Raw genomic sequence first — 22,405 nt, 5'->3', positions numbered from 1 at the left:
GTATTTAGATGTAAGACAAAATAAGACCAAGAAGCAGAGTGAGCAAAGTTAGGGCACATGGTATTGGGGAAAAATACTGGCTTGGATTGAAAAAAATTGGCTGGCTGACAGGAAGCAGAGAGGAGTGATAAACAGGTCCCTTTCAGAATGGCAGGCAGTGACCAGTGGCATTCCACAAGGTTCGGTGCTGAGACCACAGCTATTTACAATATACATTAATGATATAGATGAAGACATTAAAAGTAATATTAGCAAATTTGCTGATGACAAAGCTGGGTGGCAGGGTGAAATGTGAGGAAGATGTTATGAGAATACAGGGTGACTTGGACAGGCTAGATGAGTGGACGGATGCATGGCAGATGCAGTTTAATGTGGATAAATGTGTGGTTATCCACTTTGGTGGCAAGAACAGGAAGGCAGATTACTATCTAAATGAATCAGTGATAATGGGAACTGCAGATGCTGGAGAATCCAAGATAATAAAATGTGAGGCTGCATGAATACAGCAGGCCCAGCAGCATCTAAGGAGCACAAAAGCTGACGTTTTGGGCCTGGACCCTTCATCAGAGAGGGGGATGGGGTGAGGGCTCTGGAATAAATGGGTGAGAGGGGGAGGTGGACCAAAAAGAGGGGGAGAGAAAAGAAGATAGGTGGAGAGGAGAGTATAGGTGGGGAGGTAGGGAGGGGATAGGTCAGTCCAGGGAAGACGGACAGGTCAAGGAGGTGGGATGAGGTTAGTAGGTAGGAGATGGAAGTGCGGCTTAGGTTGGGAGGAAGGGATGGGTGAGGGGAAGAACAGGTTAGGGAGGCAGAGACAGGCTGGACTGGTTTTGGGATGCAGTGGGTAGAGGGGAAGACCTGGGCTGGTTGTGTGGTGCAGTGGGGGAGGGGGCGGAGAAGGGGACAAACTGGGCTGATTTTGGGATGTGGTGGGGGTGGGGGGTGTGAAGGAAGGGGAGCTTGTAACTGATGTCCATTTCAGGCCCACCGGCTCCAACAGCTACCTAGAATACACCTCCTCCCACCCATCCTCCTGCAAAAATTCCATCCCCTATTCCCAATTCCTCCACCTCCGCCACATCTGCTCCCACGATGAGGCATTCCATTCCTGCACATCCCAGATGTCCAAGTTCTTCAAGGACCGCAACTTTGCCCCCAGTGGTCGAGAACACCCTTGACCGCATCTCCCGCAACACATCCCTCACACCCCACCCCCGCCACAACCGCCCAAAGAGGATCCCCCTCGTTCTCACACACCACCCCACCAACCTCCAGATACAACACATCATCCTCCGACACTTCCGCCATCTACAATCCGAACCCACCACCCAAGACATTTTTCCATCCCCACCCTTGTCTGCTTTCCGGAGAGACCACTCTCTCCATGACTCCCTTGTTCGCTCCACACTGCCCTCCAACCCCACCACACCCAGCACCTTCCCCTGCAACCGCATGAAATGCTACACTTGCCCCTACACCTATCCCAGGCCCCAAGATGACTTTCCATATTAAGCAGATGTTCACCTGCACATCTGCCAATGTGGTATACTGTATCCATTGTACCTGGTGTGGCTTCCTCTACATCGGGGAAACCAAGCAGAGGCTTGGGGACCGCTTTGCAGAACACCTCTGCTCAGTTCACAATAAACAACTGCACCTCCCAGTCGCAAACCATTTCCACTTCCCCCTCCCATTCTTCAGATGACATGTCCATCATGGGCCTCCTGCAGTGCCACAATGATGCCACCTGAAGGCTGCAGGAACTGCATCCCATATTCTGCTTGGGAACCCTGCAGCCCAATGGTATCAATGTGGACTTCACCAGCTTCAAAATCTCTCCTCCCCCCACTGCATCCCAAAACCAGTCCAACCTGTCTCTGCCTCCCTAACCTGTTCTTCCTCTCACCCATCCCTTCCTCCCACCCCAAGCCGCACCTACTTCTCCTACCTACTAACCTCATCCCACCTCCTTGACCTGTCCGTCTTCCCTGGACTGACCTATCCCCTCCCTATACTCTCCTCTCCACCCCCCCCCCTACTTATTCCAGAATCCTCACCCCATCCCCCTCTCTGATGAAGGGTCTAGGCCCGAAACATCAGCTTTTGTGCTCCTGAGGTGCTGCTGGGCCTGCTGTGTTCATTCAGCCTCACATTTTATTATCTACTATCTAAATGGATAGAAATTAGGTAAAGGGGAAGTTCAACAAGATCTGGGTGTTCTTGTGCATCACTCAATGAAAGCAAGCATGCAGGTACATCAGTCACTGAAGAAAGCTAATGGCGTGCTGGCCTTATAACAAGAAGAATTGAGTATAGGAGCAAAGAGATCCTTCTGCAGCTATACAGTGCCCTGGTGAGACTGCACCTGGAGTTTGCAGTTTTGGTCTCCGAATTTGAGGAAGGACATGCTAGCTATTGAGGGAGTGCAGCGTAGGTTCACAAGGTCAATTCCCGGAATGGCGGGACTATCATATGTTGAAAGATTGGAGCGACTGGGCTTGTATACACTTGAGTTTAGCAGATGAGAGGGGATCTGATTGAGATGTAAGATTATTAAGGGATTGGATGCTCTGGAGACAGGAAGCATGTTTCTGTTGATGGGGGAAGTCCAGAACCAGAGGACACAGTTTAAAAAGAGGTAGGCCATTTAGAATGGAGTTGAGGAGAAACTTCTTCACCCAGAGAGTGGTGGATATATGGAATGCTCTGCCCTAGATGGCAGTGGAGGCCAAGTGTCTGGATAGTTTCAAGGAAGAGATAGACAGAGCTCTTAAAGATAGTGGAATCAAGGATTATTGGGATAAGGCAGGAACAGGATACTGATTGTCGATGATCAGCCATGATCATAATGAATGGTGGTGCTGGCTTGAAGGGCCAGATGGCCCACTCTGGCACCTATTGTCTATGGTTTTGAACAGCACAAGAACCATTTCTGCGGATGTAGCAACCAGAGACAATTGAGCTGCTTTCCCAGTTTTCCCTTCGTCCACAACACCCCTGTTGTTTCCTTGTGAGAGAGCGAGCACGAGAGTGAGCGGATTAGTTTTTAACTAGTAGAGTTAAACGACAATGGCTCAATAGCTTAGATATACCAAGAATCTAATTATTTGTAATCAAAGTAATTAATATTAAGGACAGACACCCCAGTCCATGCTTTCTTACAACTTGAATCTGAAAGGCAGTTAAATCAGGGAATCTCTGCACACTTTATAAAACTTTGAACTTTTGTGGTGACACGCGGAATAGTGAGGCTTGAGTTACAGCCCGGTGAGTTGTGACATGGACTTCAAACAAAGTGATCTGAAATTGTATGAAAGGTACACAGTGATGGTTGATTATACCTGGCTGTTCAACTTGTTAGGGTCAACACTAATTCTGCTCTAATCAAAAACATGCTGTTCACATCAATCTGCACATATGAGCAACAGAGCAGTCGACAGAGGGAATTGATCATTCCTGATTTTCTGTATCACCAATCTAGGAAATATTCTAGACATTTATGTCAGAGTTCTTAACACAGTATAGTGATCAAGCTTAAAACATTTCCATTCAGTAAAGAGATAATGGGAACTGCAGATGCTGGAGAATCCAAGCCCAGCTCGTCCCCTTCCCCCACTATATCACATAACCAGCCCAGCTTGTCCCCACCTCCCTAACCTATTCTTCCTCTCACCTATCCCCTCCTCAAGCCACACCTCCACTTCACACCTACCATCCTCATCCCGCGTCCTTGACCTGTCCATCCTCCCCAGATAGACCTATCCCCTCTCCACCTATCTTCTCCTCTATCCATCTTCGGTCCGCATCCCCCCTCGCCCTATTTATTTCAGAACGCTGTCCCCATCCCCCTCTCTGATGAAGAGTCTAGGCCTGAAATGTCAGCTTTTGTGCTCCTGAGATGCTGCTTGGCCTGCTGTGTTCATCCAGCCCCACACTTTGTTATCTTCCATTCTGTAAAGTATCAGATAGTACATTGAAGGTAGTCATGAAGTCATCAGAATGCTCAAAGTATTTTAACACTTATCTATGAGAATTATTTACTCCAAAACAAACTTGTGAAAACACAATCTTTTTACTGCTATACTGGAACATTGTTTAGTTCAGTCCTGCAGCCCACTGCATTTTTCTTTGATCTTGTTTGTGCTGCATGGACTGATTTGGAGTCTGATTAAGAGGTTTTTCACAATGGAGAGAGAGAAAATCACCCAGGAGGTCTGCAGCAGAAACAGCTGACCTAAACCTTTTGCATTACTGAAACAGGTGTATTTTGTCAAAGCCTTTCATCTTCAACTCTTCAGAACAATCTGCAAGCAACACCAAAGTTTTGAGAGAACAGCCCACATTTGCAAAACTCAACACTAGAATGATTGCATGATTGCTAAATAATCTTGGGCCATGCTGACAATCAATTTAGCAGATCTGGTCTAGCCCACATTGTAGTCAGCCTGCAAAAACTGCAGGCTATGTATCCTAATACACAGGGTGTGTACAGACTGAACAAAAGTGTCATGCACTGCACCTGTTTTAATGCAACAAAATAGGTGACAGGCCCTCATTGGTTCCTTACAAAAGGCAATATTTTAATCAATCAGTATTACCACTTGCTTTAAGATTTCTCAATTAAAATGTAAATAAGACATGACAATTATCTAAGTTATCATTGATGTCTCTGCTATTCAGGGGCAACACAATGGCTCAATGGTTAGCCACTGCTGCCTGACAGCACCAGGGACCCAGACTTGATTCCACCCTCAGGGCAATTGTCTGCATGGACTTTGTGCATTCTCCCTGTGGCTGTATGGGTTGCTTCCCACATTCCAAAGATGTGCAGGTTGGGTGGTTTGGCCATGCTAAATTGCCAATAGTGTCTAGGGATGTGTAGGTTAGGTGGACTAGCTGTGGCTAATATCGGCACCACCCAGCTATGCCTGCCTCTTTGTAGGTTACGTGGAACAGTCCCTCTTCCGCACCTACACAGGCCCCAAACCCCATCTCTTCCTCCATTACATTGATGACTGTATCGGCACCGCCTCTTGCTCCCCAGAGGAGGTCAAACATTTCATCCACTTCAATACCTTCCACCCCAACCTTCTGTTCACCTGAACCATCTCAGCAAATCCCTCACCTTCCTGGACCTCTCAGTCTCCATCTCAGGCAACCAGCTTGTAACTGATATCCATTTCAAGCCCGCCGACTCCCACAGCTACATGGAATACACCTCCTCCCACCCACCTGCAAAAATTCCATCCCCATTCTCAATTCCTCTGCCTCTGCCATATCTGCTCCCACGATGAGGCATTCCACTCCTGCACATCCCAGATGTCCAAGTTCTTCAAGGACCGCAACTCCCCCCCCCCCCATCCACAGTGTTGGAGAACGCCCTTGACCGCGTCTCCCGCAACACATCCCTCACACCCCGCCCCCACCACAACTGCCCAAAGAGGATCTCCCTCATTCTCACACACCACCCCACCAATCTCCGGATACAACACATCATCCTCCGACACTTCCGCCATCTACAATCCGACCCCACCACCCAAGACATTTTTCCATCCCCACCCTTGTCTGCTTTCCGGAGAGACCACTCTCTCCGTGACTCCCTTGTTCGCTCCACACTGCCCTCCAACCCCACCACACCCAGCACCTTCCCCTGCAACCGCAGGAAATGCTACACTTGCCCCCACGCCTCCTCCCTCACCCCTATCCCAGTCCCCAAGATGACTTTCCATATTAAGCAGATGTTCACCTGCACATCTGCCAATGTGCTATACTGCATCCACTGTACCCGGTGTGGCTTCCTCTACATTGGGGAAACCAAGCGGAGGCATAGGGACCACTTTGCAGAACACCTCCACTCGGTTCGCAATAAGCAACTGCACCTCCCAGTCGCAAACCATTTCCACGCCCCCTCCCATTCTTTAGATGACATGTCCATCATGGGCCTCCTGCAGCGCCACAATGATGCCACCTGAAGGTTGCAGGAACAGCAACTCATATTCCGCTTGGGAACACTGCGGCCCAATGGCATCAATGTGGTCTTCACCAGCTTCAAAATCTCCCCTTCCCCCACCGCATCCCTAAACCAGCCCAGCTCGTCCCCTCCACCCACTGCATCCCAAAACCAGTCCAACCTGTCTCTGCCTCCCTTACTCTCACCCATCCCTTCCTCCCACCCCAAGCCGCACCCCATCTACCTACTAACCTCATCCCACCTCCTTGACCTGGACTGACCTACGCCCTACCTCCCCACCTATCTTTTCTCTCCATCTTCAGGCCGCCTCCCCCCTCTCCCTATTTATTCCAGAACCCTCACCCCATCCCTCTCTGATGAGGGGTCTATTGAGAGAGCAGCTATGTTTTGATCAGATTGTGGGAACTATGCTATGCAATGATCCTGTGAATGCAGCAAATAGCTTTGTACAACATAAATGCCTTGCAATGTTCCCTACCAACAAAATAACATTTAAAATGTTAATGTAAACAATTTGCCAGGATTTGAAATTTGAATGTCCAGCTCAATGAAAATGTCCATTTAAATTTCCCCTAAAGGGTATTTTGAGGATTAACTTCCTCAAGGAGGAGGTTATCACCTGATCCACTCAAACATGCTCCTTGTTAAATCATAGCGTCCCTGCAGTATAGATACAGACCATTCAGTTCATCAAGACTGTACTGACCCTGTGAAGGGCACCCACCCATCCCCATATTAGCCACGACAATAAAATGTGAGGCTGGATGAACACAGCAGGCCCAGCAGCATCTCGGGAGCACAAAAGCTGACGTTTCGGGCCTGGACAAGGGTCTAGGCCCGAAACGTCAGCTTTTGTGCTCCTGAGATGCTGCTTGGCCTGCTGTGTTCATCCAGCCTCACATTTTATTCCCTTGGATTCTCCAGCATCTGCAGTTCCTATTATCTCAGTTATAATTGGGAATACTTCCCCCTCTTGGGAATGTGTTACCTTCACTGTATCTCACATTTATTTTTCCCATTCTCCACCCTCCCCATGTTCTGACATCACCTGAAAGGTAAAAATGATAACTGGATTGTCTTTCAGTCATACAAATCTGGAGTATTGCTGAAGAGATGCATTAGGTCAAAACTTGTTTTTGTTTTGCCCTAATCAGAATGATTCACAAGAATCAAAGCAAAAGGAAAACAACATGCATGCACAAATGTGGGAGAGCTGCTGGCAGGAATTTTTGTCCTTGTTGGCACTCTGGACACTGCCTCACCAACACAACTATGTCAGTAGCCAATCCAGGCCACCAGACAACTTCTCCACAGCATCATTGTTTTGGAAACCCCTGGTAGACCCCTGACCCTGGTGGATTTCAGTCAGTATCTGGCAGTTTAAGTGCTCCTTATTTGTCTTCCCTGTTTTTAGGGGGTCATCTAGATAAACAGTGATCTGGGGTAGACCTTGTAAAGTGTTTTCCATTACCTGCTGGAAAATTGCACTGACTGAGGATACCCCAGATGGGCAGTCTCATATTGGTACAGACCCTTATGGATATCAATTGTAGTATACTTCTGGGAATCTTCATTTGACCACAGTTGCAAGTAGACAGCTCGTGTCCAGCTTCATGAAAGACAGATCCTCTGCCAGTTTTGCATGTAAATCCTGTGTGAGGGATTGGGAATTTATCCAGCTGCGAGAAGCAGTTTACTGTTTGTTTAAAATCCCCACAAAGGCAAACTGACCCATCGGGCTTCATACTCAGTACGATCCTTGCTACTCATTCCACAAACTAGACTCATTTGCTGACTCCTTTGCTTTCCAGCCTTTTGATTTCTGCCTCCACCTGTGAGGTAAGGCAATGGGCATCGGACAGGTCTTGCAGAATCGTGGAATTGCTTCCTGCTCAACATGCAAGGTGGCCTTGGCTGCTTTGATAGTCTCTAGACCTTCCTGAAAAACATCTGGGTATTTAGTTAGGATTTCACTCAGGCAGCTATTTCCCCAGTCAAAAAATGTTGACCCAGTCTAGGTGCAGCTTCCCCCCCCACCCCAAAATCAAGCCTGGGCCCAAGCTTTTTACTACAACTAGAGTAAACTAAACCAGTAGCTTCTCATAAGCAACTGGAACCAAGGTCACACCTTTAATCTGTAAAGGATCCCCAAATAGGTTCTCAGTCTAGCCAAGGTCTTGTGCAAACTTAAGGATTGGAATTCAGGGAACATTGTTATAGACTGATGCTGCAATTACAGAAAGAACCACCCTAGTGTCAACCTATTAGAACCAGGTGCCATTTAACTAGATGTTTATTTTGATATTGCTAAGGACCTTAACTGTTCCTGAAAAAAACTAACTTTCTGGTTGAGGCTTGACTTTGTTTTGGGGGTTGACTGAGAGACCCTCTATTTAAAGGATATTGTGCTGATTGTGGCCATGCTATTATCTTTCCTGAAGTGGCATTCCCCAAGAGCAGTCAGACTGGCAAGGGTGTCCACTTTCATCAGAATACACCAACTCATTTAAGCACTTCTGCATGGCAACATTATTAATCCCACAGGCAAAACAATCTCAGCACTTGGAATACTGCGTCCAGTTCTGGGCGCCCTATTATAGGAAAGATGTGGATGCTTTGGAGAGGGTTCAGAGGAGGTTTACCAGGATGCTGCCTGGACTGGAGGGCTTATCTTATGAAGAGAGGTTGACTGAGCTCGGTCTCTTTTCATTGGAGAAAAGGAGGAGGAGAGGGGACCTAATTGAGGTATACAAGATAATGAGAGGCATAGATAGAGTCGATAGCCAGAGACTATTTCCCAGGGCAGAAATGGCTAGCACGAGGGGTCATAGTTTTAAGCTGGTTGGTGGAAAGTATCGAGGGGATGTCAGAGGCAGGTTCTTTACGCAGAGAGTTGTGAGAGCATGGAATGCGTTGCCAGCAGCAGTTGTGGAAGCAAGGTCATTGGGGTCATTTAAGAGACTGCTGGACATGCATATGGTCACAGAAATTTGAGGGTGCATCCATGAGGATCAATGGTCGGCACAACATTGTGGGCTGAAGGGCCTGTTCTGTGCTGTACTGTTCTATGTTCTATGTTCTATGTTCTATCTCATTAAAAAGGGTTAAACCAAAGTCACATGCTTCTGCCAATTGTCTTAACCAAGTCAAAAATCCCAATTTAGATTCTCCTGGTTCTCAAATTGCCAATTAAAACCAGAATCTCAGAATTCAAAGAGGCCTGGGGTCATAATAGTCCTTGGGTAAATTCAACAACTCTTCAAAGTGTCTGGTACTTCCAGGAACGCTAGGCTCCTAATAACTGAAAAAGCTACAGGTACATAAGCAGTCAGGAGAGTTACTCATTACTTTTCGTCTGCCACAATGTCATTTGCCCAGGAAATAAAAATACATTCTTTCCACCTACTGGTCCCAGCCTTTGATGGCAGGTTCAAATAAGTCAAGCTTCCTAAATAAAAACACAATGGCAGAAATGCTTACCCCAACTCAAAGCTGACTGTTGTGAGAAAATTTCTTCAAGAGTTTGCTTTTCTCTCATTGGCAGTGAAATAACTCCACAGATTCTGGTATCCCATTACTAAGTCACCCTGTATTTCCATGTGGAGGCACCTTGTCATTGATCCAGCTCCCTGGGAGCCACCTTTCAGAGTGAAGACAACCTGACATTCCTATTTATACTTGTCAGCCAAGGGTCTCTGATTTGACCAGATTAACAGCCTCAATCAGGGAACTCATAGTCTATGAGTTATGCTATAATGACGTTATTGCTGAACTTGAAAGAGTGCACAAAAGATTTACAAAGATGTTGCCAGAGTTGGATGGTTTGAGCTATAGGAGGAAGCTTTTTTAGGGAGAACTGGGAATGTCAGAGGCTGAGGGGCGACCTTATCGAGGTTTGTAAAATCATCAGGGGCATGGATAGGGTGATAGCCAAGGTTTTTTTTTAACCACAGGATAGGGGATTCCAAAACTAGAGGGCATAGGCTTAAGGTGAGAGGGGAAAGATTTAAAGGGGACCTAAGGGGCAATATTTTCGCACAGAGGGTGATACTCATACGGAATGAGCTGCTAGAGGAAGCGTTGGAGGCTGGTACAATTACACATTTAGAAGGCATCTGGATGGGTATGAACAAGAAGGATATGGGCCATAATCTGGCAAATGGGACTATATCAGTTTAGGATATCTGGTCAGCATGAGTGAATTGTACCAAAGTGTCCGTTTGAATGCTGTGACTCTCTGAGAAGCAGTGTGCCAGAGGAATGTGGTGCATAGGTAAAGAGGCAATTTTGGGAAGATAGCCCAATGAAACTGGCTAGAGCCCCCAGAGAGAAATGCGACATGAAAGTTGCCAGAATTACCCTTGAGTTGATTTATGGCAAGATTCAGCCCAACATGTTAAAGATAGTGTGAAGGAACTAGAGGTCGATGATCTGTGTTGAAATTAAAAATATATTTTCTGCTTTATTTTCAGCACTTGGTGTTTGGCATCAAATCTTTCATAGCCTACCTAATCCCGGATATGCCCAAAGACCTCTGTGACCGGATGAGGCGGGAAAAGTACCTGGTTCAAGAAATGATGTATGAGGCAGAATTGGAACATCTGCAGAGGGAACGGAAGAAGAATGGGAAGAGATATCACCATGAATGGCCTTAGTGCAAACAATGAGATTAATCAATGGACACTCCAGAGGAACTGCACATCAGTAGAGGATGGAGATGCCAGCTATGCTGCACAAGCTCTTGCAAGTTTTATACACATATAGACATAACTTTTTAATATAATTATAAACTCCTCAAAATGCATGACTTCAAGAGAATAGGAGAAAGGAGTGGAATTCTTTGTCTGTCCTTTGGATTCCAGATTTGTCTGGCACCTAGAAGAATCATGGAAGCCAAGTGTTCACCTCATGATGATTGGGTGTTTAACTTTCAAGAATATTTTACGAATCACTATTTCACATCACCATCATATGATCCATCTGTACCAAAGAATGAGAGGTTTATTTGTAAAACAGTCCCCTCTTATTTTTAATCTCCACTGATATTTGTTCCTCCATCCATTCAAATAGTTTTCTCGGACTGTTTTGAGGAACTTGTTAGTAAGAGGGATGAGAGCAGGTAGAAACACAGGTGGGTTTGTTGGGCCAATACTGAACCAATGCAAGGAAACATATTCGAAATGTAACCGATGCATGACAGATTAGAGTTTGCAAACCTCGATCAGCATTTCAGCTTAATATTCAGTTGTTGCTATTGCAAGAAGCACATGTATTTGCAAGGGTTTGCTTTTCTCTGTTTTGAAAGTGCTCACCCTTTCAGCCTCCTGTTTCCATTTCACCAGTTCAACCAAGAGGGAAACAAGTAAAATTGATCTTTATTATTGGCTGATGCAGTGTCTAAATCGTATTACAGAAATGGCCAAACCATCACACATTCATGTTAAGGCATCTTGGCTTCTCACGACTTTCATGATACTTACATGTTTTTAATCCGTCTATCAGACTAACTTTTGGAGTTAAGTTTGTATCGTACAAATTGAGAAAACTCTAGTGATCATCTAAAGGTGACTTGCTTTTTGATATCCTACTTCAGTTTTCTCGTTATGGCACAGTTGACGGACAACGTGCCCTCTTCTGTATCATCAGAATGCTTGGCTTCATTTGCGTGTTTGATGCATACCACAAACCAGAATGGCAAGCATTAAATTCAGGCAACTTTCGATATAAATGATAAGCAATGCACATTGGATGGGGATAAAGTGTGTATTGCCTGAAACCCCAAAACAGGATAAATTTATTACTATAACAGTAACAAAAGTATGCATAGAGTACCTTCACAATCTACAGTTTTGACTGGAAATGCCACAACCTAATAAACACAGTGAGATGTTTCATTATGAGGAATCTCACCACGTTGAATTTGACTTTTTTCTCAGAGCAGATTGATGCCATTGTAGTTGAAATGCTGTCCAGAGGTAATTCACATTTGGTGTTGCATAATAGCAAGACTTAAAGATTTACATGTATGCCTCTTTTTACTGTCTTTTATATTTTGTCTTGTTTCAATGTCTTGCCTTTTTTTTGTTACCCATGCAGGGACCTGCTGCCTGTTGCATCTCATAGTTTGTTTCAGCTAACATAAAATGTAATATGCAAGCATAATGCAACAGACAAATTTTAACATTTGCATCACAGTTGTTTTGATGGTTTTGTTCTATTGCAGCGATAAAGGGCTTGTGACATACAGGAGTCGAAACCAGGTCAATACCAGTATGGGACTGCATATATTGATTCCAGTATTTAGGGGTCACAGGTTAAAATAAAGGTCTGTTGTAAGACTACCCTATCAAAATTAAATCCACCAACCATTTTTAGGAACTTTAAGATTAACTTGGATGCCTATACACAGCAACAGTGACACCGTACGAGTATATAAAATAAATAATTGGGCTACCTTACTTATCAGCATGGCTCACTAAAAGAAAATCTTTGATTTGCCCATTGGCAGTCTTTTTTTTCTTGACTGGTGGGGTGTGGAGGGGTGGTGTATGTGTATCAGTGTAATTAAGTTATTACTCTGCAGTTAAAAACATTGTGTATCACTAACGAGCCTTATGTAACATAGGATTAAATATCATAATATCGTAATCAGAACTTTCATCCCAAAAAGATGTTGCTTGAATATAAGATTGCACAGGAATGTCTTGAACCAAATGCCTTGTTGTGTGAGTGAAGTACCACAAAATAAGGGCAGGACAAAAAAAATGGCATAACTTAAATCATGAGCTACGCATAGTGACTAACATTTTATTACTTTCTTATCTATTATACAGGCATATAATGTAGTGTGAATGATTTAATTTGCTGTGTATGTAAAAGCAACAGTTGTCACTGTAAATCTCAGATTTGTGGTGTCACGACCACATTATATTTCTATGAATCATTCAACTCACCTATTCCTATATTTGTAATCAGTTAAGGTGAAGCTGAGAGGCAATTGGGTTATGGAGTTGATGCAAGATTGAACTCTTCCTTCAAGTTCATTCCTTCCCTCCATGGAGGCAGCATAAGCATAGGTGACAATTAGAAGGATCATGTTACAGTTCATAGTGCACTTCCTCCATTGTTTAGTAATTTATTTATCTTGAGCACATAGCCTTATTGCCTTCAGGAATGTCAACACTTAGCTGGATGGCTGATAAATGGCAAATGGTCATGTGCTTTAACAGTTGGTTCTATTCACCCATTCATTCCTAAATATACCAGATAACTAGAGAAATGTAAAAACAACTGAGATGTTTGAAGTTGTTTGTAAAACCATTCTGTGTAAGCGACTTCAAATGCTTGTATGAAATGGTATTCCTCACTATTCTTGCGTTCGCATGCACATGACAGCAAAGCTTTTATGATTGGAGCAATTTCTATATGGCACAACTTGGCCTCTTTTGCACACTTTTCTACTTGTGCTACCTAGGTTACATTTGGCGAGCTTTAATCTTGCATGCTTGCAAGTAAAATACTCAGCATGTACTTATTTCAGATTTTTGATATTTGCTACAGTTTATATAGAGTTTCGATTCAGTGTAAGGGAATGACAATTTAAAATCGTTCCTACTTCTTTTTCAAAGTTAAATGTCCTTCATTATTATCCTTTTGCAACACTGCAAAGCATCTACCATCTAAGACTAATCTTGGAAACAGCTACTGATATGATATTTGAGCCAACACATTTTCACTGTCGGAAATTTCATTATCATTTCCACTCTTCCCCTTTGAAAAAAATTGCTGGAAGCTCATCAAAAGTTGATTGCTACCTAGCAATCAAATTTCCCTAAAATGTATTACATTTTAGTACAATCATGTCCATTGTAACCTGCTATTGCTTGGTCTTTTTCTGACCCGTCAATTGGCACTGCCATCGGGTGCAGTCAGTTCAGCACCCTGAAGTGTTATTGGAATTTTAGCCATTGTGACTAAAATCTTATGGATTATAAAAAAATAGTTTATCAGGTCTCTCTCAGTCCACCAGGCTTGTCCCTTTCTTCAAGGAATCTGGAGGGTTAATTAAGCAAGTTACTCTCCTGTCTTCATTTTAATTAATTTTTACTAGTTTATTATTGCATGAATAAACCTCAATGTATTCCATTTTATTGATACTCAAGTTGATTCACATATAATTACAATGTAACTAACATTAGGCTATTAGATGTATGAACAGGAGTGAGCCACTCAGCCCTTCATGTATGCTTTGCCATTCAATGAGATCATGGCTGATCGCATAACTGCACATTCCTGCCTTATCTCCATTACCTTTTCTACCCATATTGATTAAATATCTTTTCCTCCCACACTTGAATGTTCTTAACTTATAATTTATAATATAACTTTTATTCTCAACATGTTCTTGAATGTTGCCAGTCTCGATAGCCTTCTGTAGTAAAGAATTCCACACATTCAGGACCCTCCTCATCTTTGTCTTAAATTGGCAACCACTTACTCTGAGACAGAGGTGCCTTCTGGTCCTAGATTCTCCCAGAAGTGGAAGCAACGTCTCTATATCTACTCAGATATGTTCACAATGTTTCAGTCAGGTTGTGGCTCATACCCAGCTATGAGAGGTGCCAGATTTGATATTACAAACAAATTGACGTAAACTGCTCTCCTTAAAGCTTCAGTCAAAACAGAAATAATGATCAACGATGGTCACCAACCGTTACTTACCTGCTGATTCCCACAGAATAGTGGTTGCCTTAACATCAGTAAAAACCTTCTTAGTCTCCACAAGCTGTCTGAGACAAAGCAATATTTAGTCCTTGGAACTAATTTGTTTTGAGTCCTTTTAGCCTGTCAAGACATCCATCTCATTCATGTTTTATTGATTTTGCTTGGTGTAATCCTATTTTTGGAGGGCACATTTCGCTTTATAAATTATTTGATTTAGAATATTTACTACTTTGGGTATTCCCTCAGTTAAAGACCATTCAACTCTATCGGGATTTTGAACTGTTCTTAGCCTACATTCTTACAGCATCAAAACAATTTATACTGTCCACCTTTTCTTCTTCTGGGCCCATTATGCTCTTTTGATCACCTTTCTAGTACATTTCCAGTTTTTAATCTCACTCAGTCCCATCCCCCTTTTTGTTTGAAAGTTAACAGGCAGATCTATTTTGCATTCAGCTTGTTTGCAAATGCAGTGAGGGTCACTATAGTTCCATCTCAATTTTTGGAAATGTGCTTATCTTACTGACTTAACATTGTGGCTCAGTTTTCCTGGAAGTGCAAAGGGACCCCCACACAACAAAGTTACAGTGGTGGAGTGGAAGTGGTTCCAGGGAAACTCTTGAGTTTGTAGAAAATGGAAATTAGCTGTCAGTGAGTTTAATCTTCAGTTAGTTAGCTTCATGTTCAGAAAATAATTTCCAGCCAAGCAACTACAATAAGAATTAATTGTATGCAATTTGCCCTTCCTTTTATATCTAATCTTAAAATCATTTAAATTTTGTATTAAAATTTCATACTGTCATTGAGTGGAAATCATCCAGACTTAAGAATTTAGAATGCAGTTTACAAGTTAAGAAGTGCACTCAGTTCTCAGGAACCCCTGTTAAGTTATTGCAAAATATTATTCTGGTGAATGAAGATATATTTTGTAGGTCAAATTGCTCTGTATTTTGTATTACTGAATAACATGATGCAGCATGCAACTTATATTTGCAAATTTTGCAAGGGATGATTCATCAGCAGTTCATTTTCAAATTGAGAGTGCTACAATGGTTTGCTGCTCAGCTTCAGAAACCATTTGTTCATCAATCTGAGAAGTGCTAGCATGACTTTTATCGTGTCATATTCATTTTGATGTGTCACTTAGAATATGGCATTTGAGATATAATGAGAACAGTAAGAATGCTGATGATCAAAAGTCTGCTGTAATTTTAGCACTGCGATCTGGTCTGATTCCATTGCTATTTTATCATATTCTTTCTCCAGACTTCAAGACAAAAATATTTTCCTTGACCAGACGTTAACAGTGTCAAACTTGTGTCTTGATGAAAATCAGAGTCCAAAAAGAAACTGTCCTGTTCCGCCATTATAATCTTTCTCCCGGGAAATGGTGGAACAGACTTGATGGGCCAAAAGCTCTCCTTTGTACTGTATGCATCGACCATTCTATGAAATGTGAGAGCACTATTTTATGAGGCTTCTTAATCAGTTACAACTTGCAAATCAGTCACCAGGTTTAAAATGCTACACCTGGAGAGGAGCAAACTTTTTTTTTGTCTGTGTATAACCTGAAGCATAAAAAAGACACAAACCACTTGGTAAATTTGCTTGGGCCTGTACTGTAATATTTACGAAATGCTATGTTTAATTTTGTAAGATTTACATGTACAAATTGTAATGACTGTATAATACAGATTTGGATATGAGAATTTTCATTAATAAATAATTGTACGCACATCAATGTTTGGATCAGTGAAAATATACTCTGTAATTAACACTGTGCGAGTATAATTCCATAATGCCACTGTACAAACAGTGTTTGTTTCGAGGGGAATCCAGTTGTCACACTGTCTCCTCCAGAAGTCTCACATTGGGCCAGAATTTGCTGGCAGAATAATTCTGTTTTTAAAGCTCAAACCATTGTCAGTGTATAAATTGGCAAAGAATATAGAGCAACATTTGTTTTAACCAGCATCTTTCGAACTGGCCCACTTGATAAACCGGCAAGCATTATATCTGTGAAATACTGCAAGTTTACTGCATTATCACAACCTCTACGATGTCCGAGTAGTCAGTCAGGGTGTGAGTGAAAAGCCTATCTGCCAGTAAGTTTAACTTAAGACAAAGTTGCATTATTGTTTAAGTGACTTATGTTATAAATAAAGAAGGACAGTGATGTGTATACTCCCTCCATTACATTTCTGTTACTTAGTGTGTGTTTTTATAGTGATTATGTAGACCTCTTGATCAGCACGGTGTCTCAGTGGCTAGCACTGCTGCCCCACAGCACCAGGGACCCGGTTTGATTCCAGCCTCAGGTGACTGTCTGTGTGGAGTTTCTACATTCTCCCTGTGTCTGTGTGGGTTTTCTCCGGGTGCTCCGGTTTCCTCCCACAGTCCAAAGATGTGCAAGTTAGGTGGATTGGTTGTGCTATAGTATCCAACGATTTACCGGCCAAATAGATTGGCCATAGGAAATGCTGGGTTACAGGAATAAAGTAGGGTGTGTGGGTCTGGGTGGGAAGCTTTATCAGATGGCCAGCATGAACTCAATGGGCAGTGTGGCCCGTTTCCAAAAAGTGGAAATTCTATGGTTCTTCTATAATAACAGGAATACTTGATCAACTGGCACACTCCTAGTTCCATAGGTGCTGGTTAATAAAACGTTTGCTGTATAGTGAGGGAAGATACACTGAGAAAAGCAAGTCAGCACAAGCTGCTGGATAACTCATGTTACTTTCCTATTGACTCAATGAAAATAAAAACTTGCTCACGGTTTCCTCATAGCATCTATGGAATTCCTTCACTTTTACATTCATTTCCATCAAAGTTACCAGAGAAGGTTAGGGCTGGTAGTTAACAGTCTAAGAATCATATTGACCATGAGATTAATTTTCCTGAAATGACACTCAACCTCTCCTAGGCCCAGAATGGAAACTACTACAATTGTGCAAACTCATATAAAATGTTTTAAGTCTAGTTTTGTTTCTTATCTTAATGTCATTCTCTCTGCCTCTTTAAGCTAATCTTGCTTTCATTCCCTCTTCCTGATACTGTAGATTTTACTCTTAATTCGCCCACCTTGTCATTCATAAAGTCATAGGATCATAGCATCATACAGCACAGAAACAGACCCTTCAGGCCAATCAGTCCAAGCCGACCAAAATCTCAAACTAAACCAGTCCCACTTGCCTGCTCCTCGTTCATAATGCTCCAAATCTTTCCTATTCATGCACCGATCCAAATGTACTTTAAACGTTATAATTGTACCCACATCCACCAATTCCTGAAGAGGTTCATTCCACATGCAAACCACCCTCTGTGTGATAAAAAAATGTCTCTCATGTCTTTTTTAAGTCTTTCTCCTCTCACTTTAAAAACGTGCCCCCTTCATCTTGAAATCACCCAGCCCAGAGAAAGGGCAACTATCATTAACTCTATCTCTATCTCTCATTATTTTATAAACTTTTAACAGGTTGCGCCTCGACCTCCTACACGCTGGTGAAAAAGCCTCAGCGTATCCAACTTTTCTTTATAACTTAAATCTTCCATACATGCCAACATCCTGGTAAATCTATTCTGAACCCTCTCCAGCTTAATAATATCCTTAATTTAACTGGGTGACCAGAACTGGACATAGTACTCCAGGAAAGGCCTCACCAAAGTCCTGTACAACCTCAATATTCCTCCAGCTCTTTCTCAATTCTAAATTCTTATCAGTTAAACTGAGAAAATATAAGCAGGAGTAGGTTGAAAAGCCCATCAAGCTCACTCTGACATTTAACATCATCATGATAGAGCTTCTAATCTACCATCACCCCAAACTCACCCCCGCCACCTCATACCCATTGATACCTTTAGCATCTAGAAATCCATTTACTATTTTGTTAAATGTACACAGTGAAGTGACATGGCCTCCATTGCTTTCTGCAGCAGAGAATTCTACAGGTTCCTTACCCCCTCAGTGAAGAAATAACTCGTCATCTCTATCTGAAATAGCCTACAATGTATGCTGAGACTATAATGCCCTGTTGTTTGCACCCTGGCCACAGGGAAATATCTTCACTGCATCCAGTTTGCACAGCCCTGTCAGAAATCAGTGAGGGCCCTCTTAGGGATCCAACCATGCCTTACATGATGGACGTGCCAATTAATGAACATTAACTGTACTCCCTATACAGCAAGCATACCTTTCTTAGGTCAGGAGACAAAAACTGCGCACAGTGTTCATGTATATTCTCACCAACGCCCTATGCAGTTCTTGTACTCAAACACTTCTGCAGTGAAGACCAACATGCCATTTGCCTTCCTAAATGCTCCCTGCACTGTTTGTTTGCTTTCAGTGGCTAGTGTACAAAGACATCTAGGTCCCTTTTTTTTGGAAAGACTGGCGTACCATTACCATTTATATAATACACTGCTGTTATGTATGTTTCCTACCAAAGTGTACAAAGTCATATGAACCTTTCGATGCAACTAGCAGCTAACTTGAACTGAATTCATCAAATTCTATAAAACAGAAGCTCATTACCCCATTGAAGAAAAGTGGAAAGTACAGTGATATGCCAGTGGCTTTGAAAGTGCTCTTCCTAATGGGCTCAGTACTTCAAAGCTACTCAGCTCCATTGCTATTGTGATCTAGTGTTGAAGTGGTGAACTTCATAGAGAGGTGCATGATGAGAAAGTTGTTTTTCCATTTGGCTTATTAACTACGGTGGAATTATCAAACCTATGATTTTTAACTGATATCTGTCCAAATAATTATTTCCCCACTTCCTACGGTAACAGTTCAGTTGCATGAAGTTTAGTCTTAAATATCCACCACAATTATCTTGTGAAACTAAAGATAAGTATCTTTAATCACAACAAAATTACAATGTGTGTGTTGTTCTGGGATATATGCCGATGGAATGTTCATCACCTTGCTTATGTCCACTGCCAAACCGTTATCTGACATTTTATTTTCAATGTTAGCCTGCAATGTAAATATAAGATATTGTAAGTGATAGTTCTCTTCCTGAGGAAATAATGGTGCACATATTTAAAAATAGAACAATTTTCCAAAACATTTCAACAAAGGAAGATCACTCAGCATTGCAATTATCATTATCAAGGTATGATTCAACGAAAGAGAATGTCAAATTGCTTTTCTTTTTACCTTTTACAGGTATTTTGAATATGAAACTGCAGGCTATGCTCTTGGGGGCAAGTCATTACCTTCAAGATGTTGAATCTGGCCTTAAAATCAAGGTAAGCTTTTAGTAAATTGCTGAAGATGAGCCAAGTCATCTTTTCTTCAAAAAGGCAGGCATGTCCCACAAGATTGGAGTTGTGATCTCTCAGATAAACCTCTCACTGACTTTTTGGGACAGTTTCAATGTCTGATGGACAATTAACTGGCATCTGGATTGCTCCAAAAATATCTTCAGATTTGAGCTAGAGTCAGGAAATTTGGACAGCTCCGAATCACTCAACTGGTTACCCAGGAAATGTTCAAAGGATTGGTCAGTATACAAATGAATATCCACCAGTACCACACTGGACCCTATTTTTCCCCACTTTCCCCATCAACTCTCATACCCCATCCCCATTGCCTTCATCTCTTCCTCTTCCACCTGCCCCCCAATGACAGTTTAACCTACAGCTCTACCTCTGACCATTCAGCCAGTCATACTGCACACCTACTGGTAAGGATATTTTATTCTGTATTGAACCTCTCTCTGTTCTCTCACAGTAGGTATGAAAAGGTCAACATGCTAAACACTTCAGCAATTATTTTACCCAATGTTGCTTGTCTAGCCATTTAACTTAAGGGACATAATTTCTTCTAAATGTTGTTTTGACGCACAGCTTTAAAAGAAATTGGTTCTGACCCTCAAGAAAATCAAGTCACCTTCACAAAACTGGAAACAAAATCTCACTTACCTCTTCTTCAAAGACCAAAATCACAAATAATAATACTAGATTATAAACCATTCACTCATATAACATACAATGGAAAGGATGCTGAGAAAAATAATCTAACCTCTATGGTTTCCTTCACTCCTTGACCAAAGCAACACTCCCTTATGAACTCCTCTGACGGATTGCAGACTGGTCTGATCAGCAAAGGCTTCACATTTCCATTGCGTGTGCGCCCTGGAAAAGAAGACAGCATTCCTATGGTATATCTCACGGCTGTTTTTTTGAAGTACAGCTAACTATTCATCACATGTGGTCTATAACTGGGCACCCATGTGCCAGTGTTTTCATCAGTTGTAACCTTGCTACTTATGGCATCATTTCTGACTCCTCAAAGCCTGTCTATTATCTACAAGGCGCAAGTCAGGAGAGTGATGAAATATTCCCCACTTGCCCGGATGGGTGCAGCTCAAATAACACTCAAGAAGCTTGACACCATCCAGGACAAAGCTGTTCACTTTGTTGGCACCCCATTCACAAGCATCCACTCTCGCTGCCACTGATGCTCTATCTCCAGCACTAGTGTGTACCACCTCCAAGATGCACTGCAGGAATTCACCAAAGATCCTGACTCAGCACCTTCAAAACCTATGGTCACTACCATTTAAAAAGGCAAGGGCAGCAGATACCCAGGAACACCATCATTTGCAAGTTTCTCTCCGAGCTACTCACCATCCTGACTTGGAAATATATCACTGTTCCTTCAGTATCATTGGGCCAAGATCCTGGAATTCTGTCCCTAACAGCATTGTGGGTTAACCTATTGCACAAGGGACTGCAGCAATGCAAGAAGCAGCTCATTACCACCTTCTCATGAGCAAGTAGGGATGGGCAAGAAAATAATGGTATAGCCACCGGCACCCACGTCCCACAAATGCATATAAAAAGTTAGGTGGGGTGACCAAAAACTTGGCCAAAGAGGTTTTATGCAGTTTCTTAAAGCTGTGGAAAAGCAGAACATATGAATACACAAAGGTGAACAAGCAGCTGGACTCGGCCATTTGGCCTGTTGAGCCAGCTGTCATGTTTGAGAATTTTATGATTGACCCAATTGCATCCTTGAATCTCCAAAACTATCACACACTCCCCTGCCTTAAAAGAAAAGTCCATCTCTACCTTAAAAACATCCAAAGACTTTGCTTCCACCACTTTTGCAGAAAGAAAACTTCAAAGATTTAGGATAAGCTGAAGGGAAAAAGAACTCTCCCTATCCTCTTGTTTTAAATCAGCAACTCCTTATCTAGAAATAATGCTTCACATTTCCCCCACAACAGTACCCCTTGTTCTCAAATCTAACCTCTCAGGATCTTACAAATTTCAATCAAATTGCCTCTTATTTTTCTACAATCTGTTGGATATAAACCTGTCTAAACATTCCTCATAAAAACAACCCATTTTAGGTCTCGATTGAATCTCTAAACTGCTTCCAAAGCATTTCTATCCCTTCCTTAAATCAAGTGATCATTACTGAATACAGTACTCCAGACATGGTCTCACTAGTACTTGGTATAACTGAAACATTGCCTTATTTATTCAATTTCCCTCAGAATAAATGATAACGTTCTATTAACTTTCTGAATTACTTGCTATACTTGCATATTAACTTCTGCATCTCCAACTTCTGCAACACCCCTCCTGTGGAGGTAATAAGCTTTGCTTTCATGCTTCTTGGAAAAACTGACAATGCTGTTCTTTCAAACATAGTAGCCCATTTAATGAAACTATCAAAATCTTTATGTAGCCTACTTT

The 22,405-nt window shown here is 42.4% G+C and overlaps 2 protein-coding genes across 5 annotated transcripts in view; one reads left to right on the top strand and one right to left on the bottom strand.

Moving 5' to 3' along the window:
• The window catches only part of ano3 (anoctamin 3), a 511,995-nt gene extending 495,558 nt beyond the window's left edge, over positions 1–16,437 (top strand). For all 4 annotated transcript variants that reach the window (XM_059652166.1, XM_059652167.1, XM_059652165.1 and 1 more), the window contains one exon: positions 10,444–16,437. In XM_059652166.1, the coding sequence (XP_059508149.1) occupies positions 10,444–10,626 (183 nt within the window). In that variant the 3' untranslated portion in view covers positions 10,627–16,437. The remainder of the gene's footprint in view (positions 1–10,443) is intronic.
• Positions 16,308–22,405, bottom strand: part of slc5a12 (solute carrier family 5 member 12) — a 56,243-nt gene continuing 50,145 nt past the window's right edge. Inside the window, exons 14-15 of the mRNA XM_048545284.2 lie at positions 20,721–20,833; positions 16,308–19,670 (exon numbers count right to left, since the gene is read on the bottom strand). Coding sequence (XP_048401241.1) covers positions 19,536–19,670; positions 20,721–20,833 — 248 coding nt within the window. The 3' untranslated portion in view covers positions 16,308–19,535. The remainder of the gene's footprint in view (positions 19,671–20,720; positions 20,834–22,405) is intronic.

Source organism: Stegostoma tigrinum, chromosome 17 (assembly GCF_030684315.1).
Source record: "Stegostoma tigrinum isolate sSteTig4 chromosome 17, sSteTig4.hap1, whole genome shotgun sequence".
Lineage (NCBI taxonomy): Eukaryota > Metazoa > Chordata > Chondrichthyes > Orectolobiformes > Stegostomatidae > Stegostoma > Stegostoma tigrinum.
This window is presented reverse-complemented; position numbering and strand designations above follow the sequence as displayed.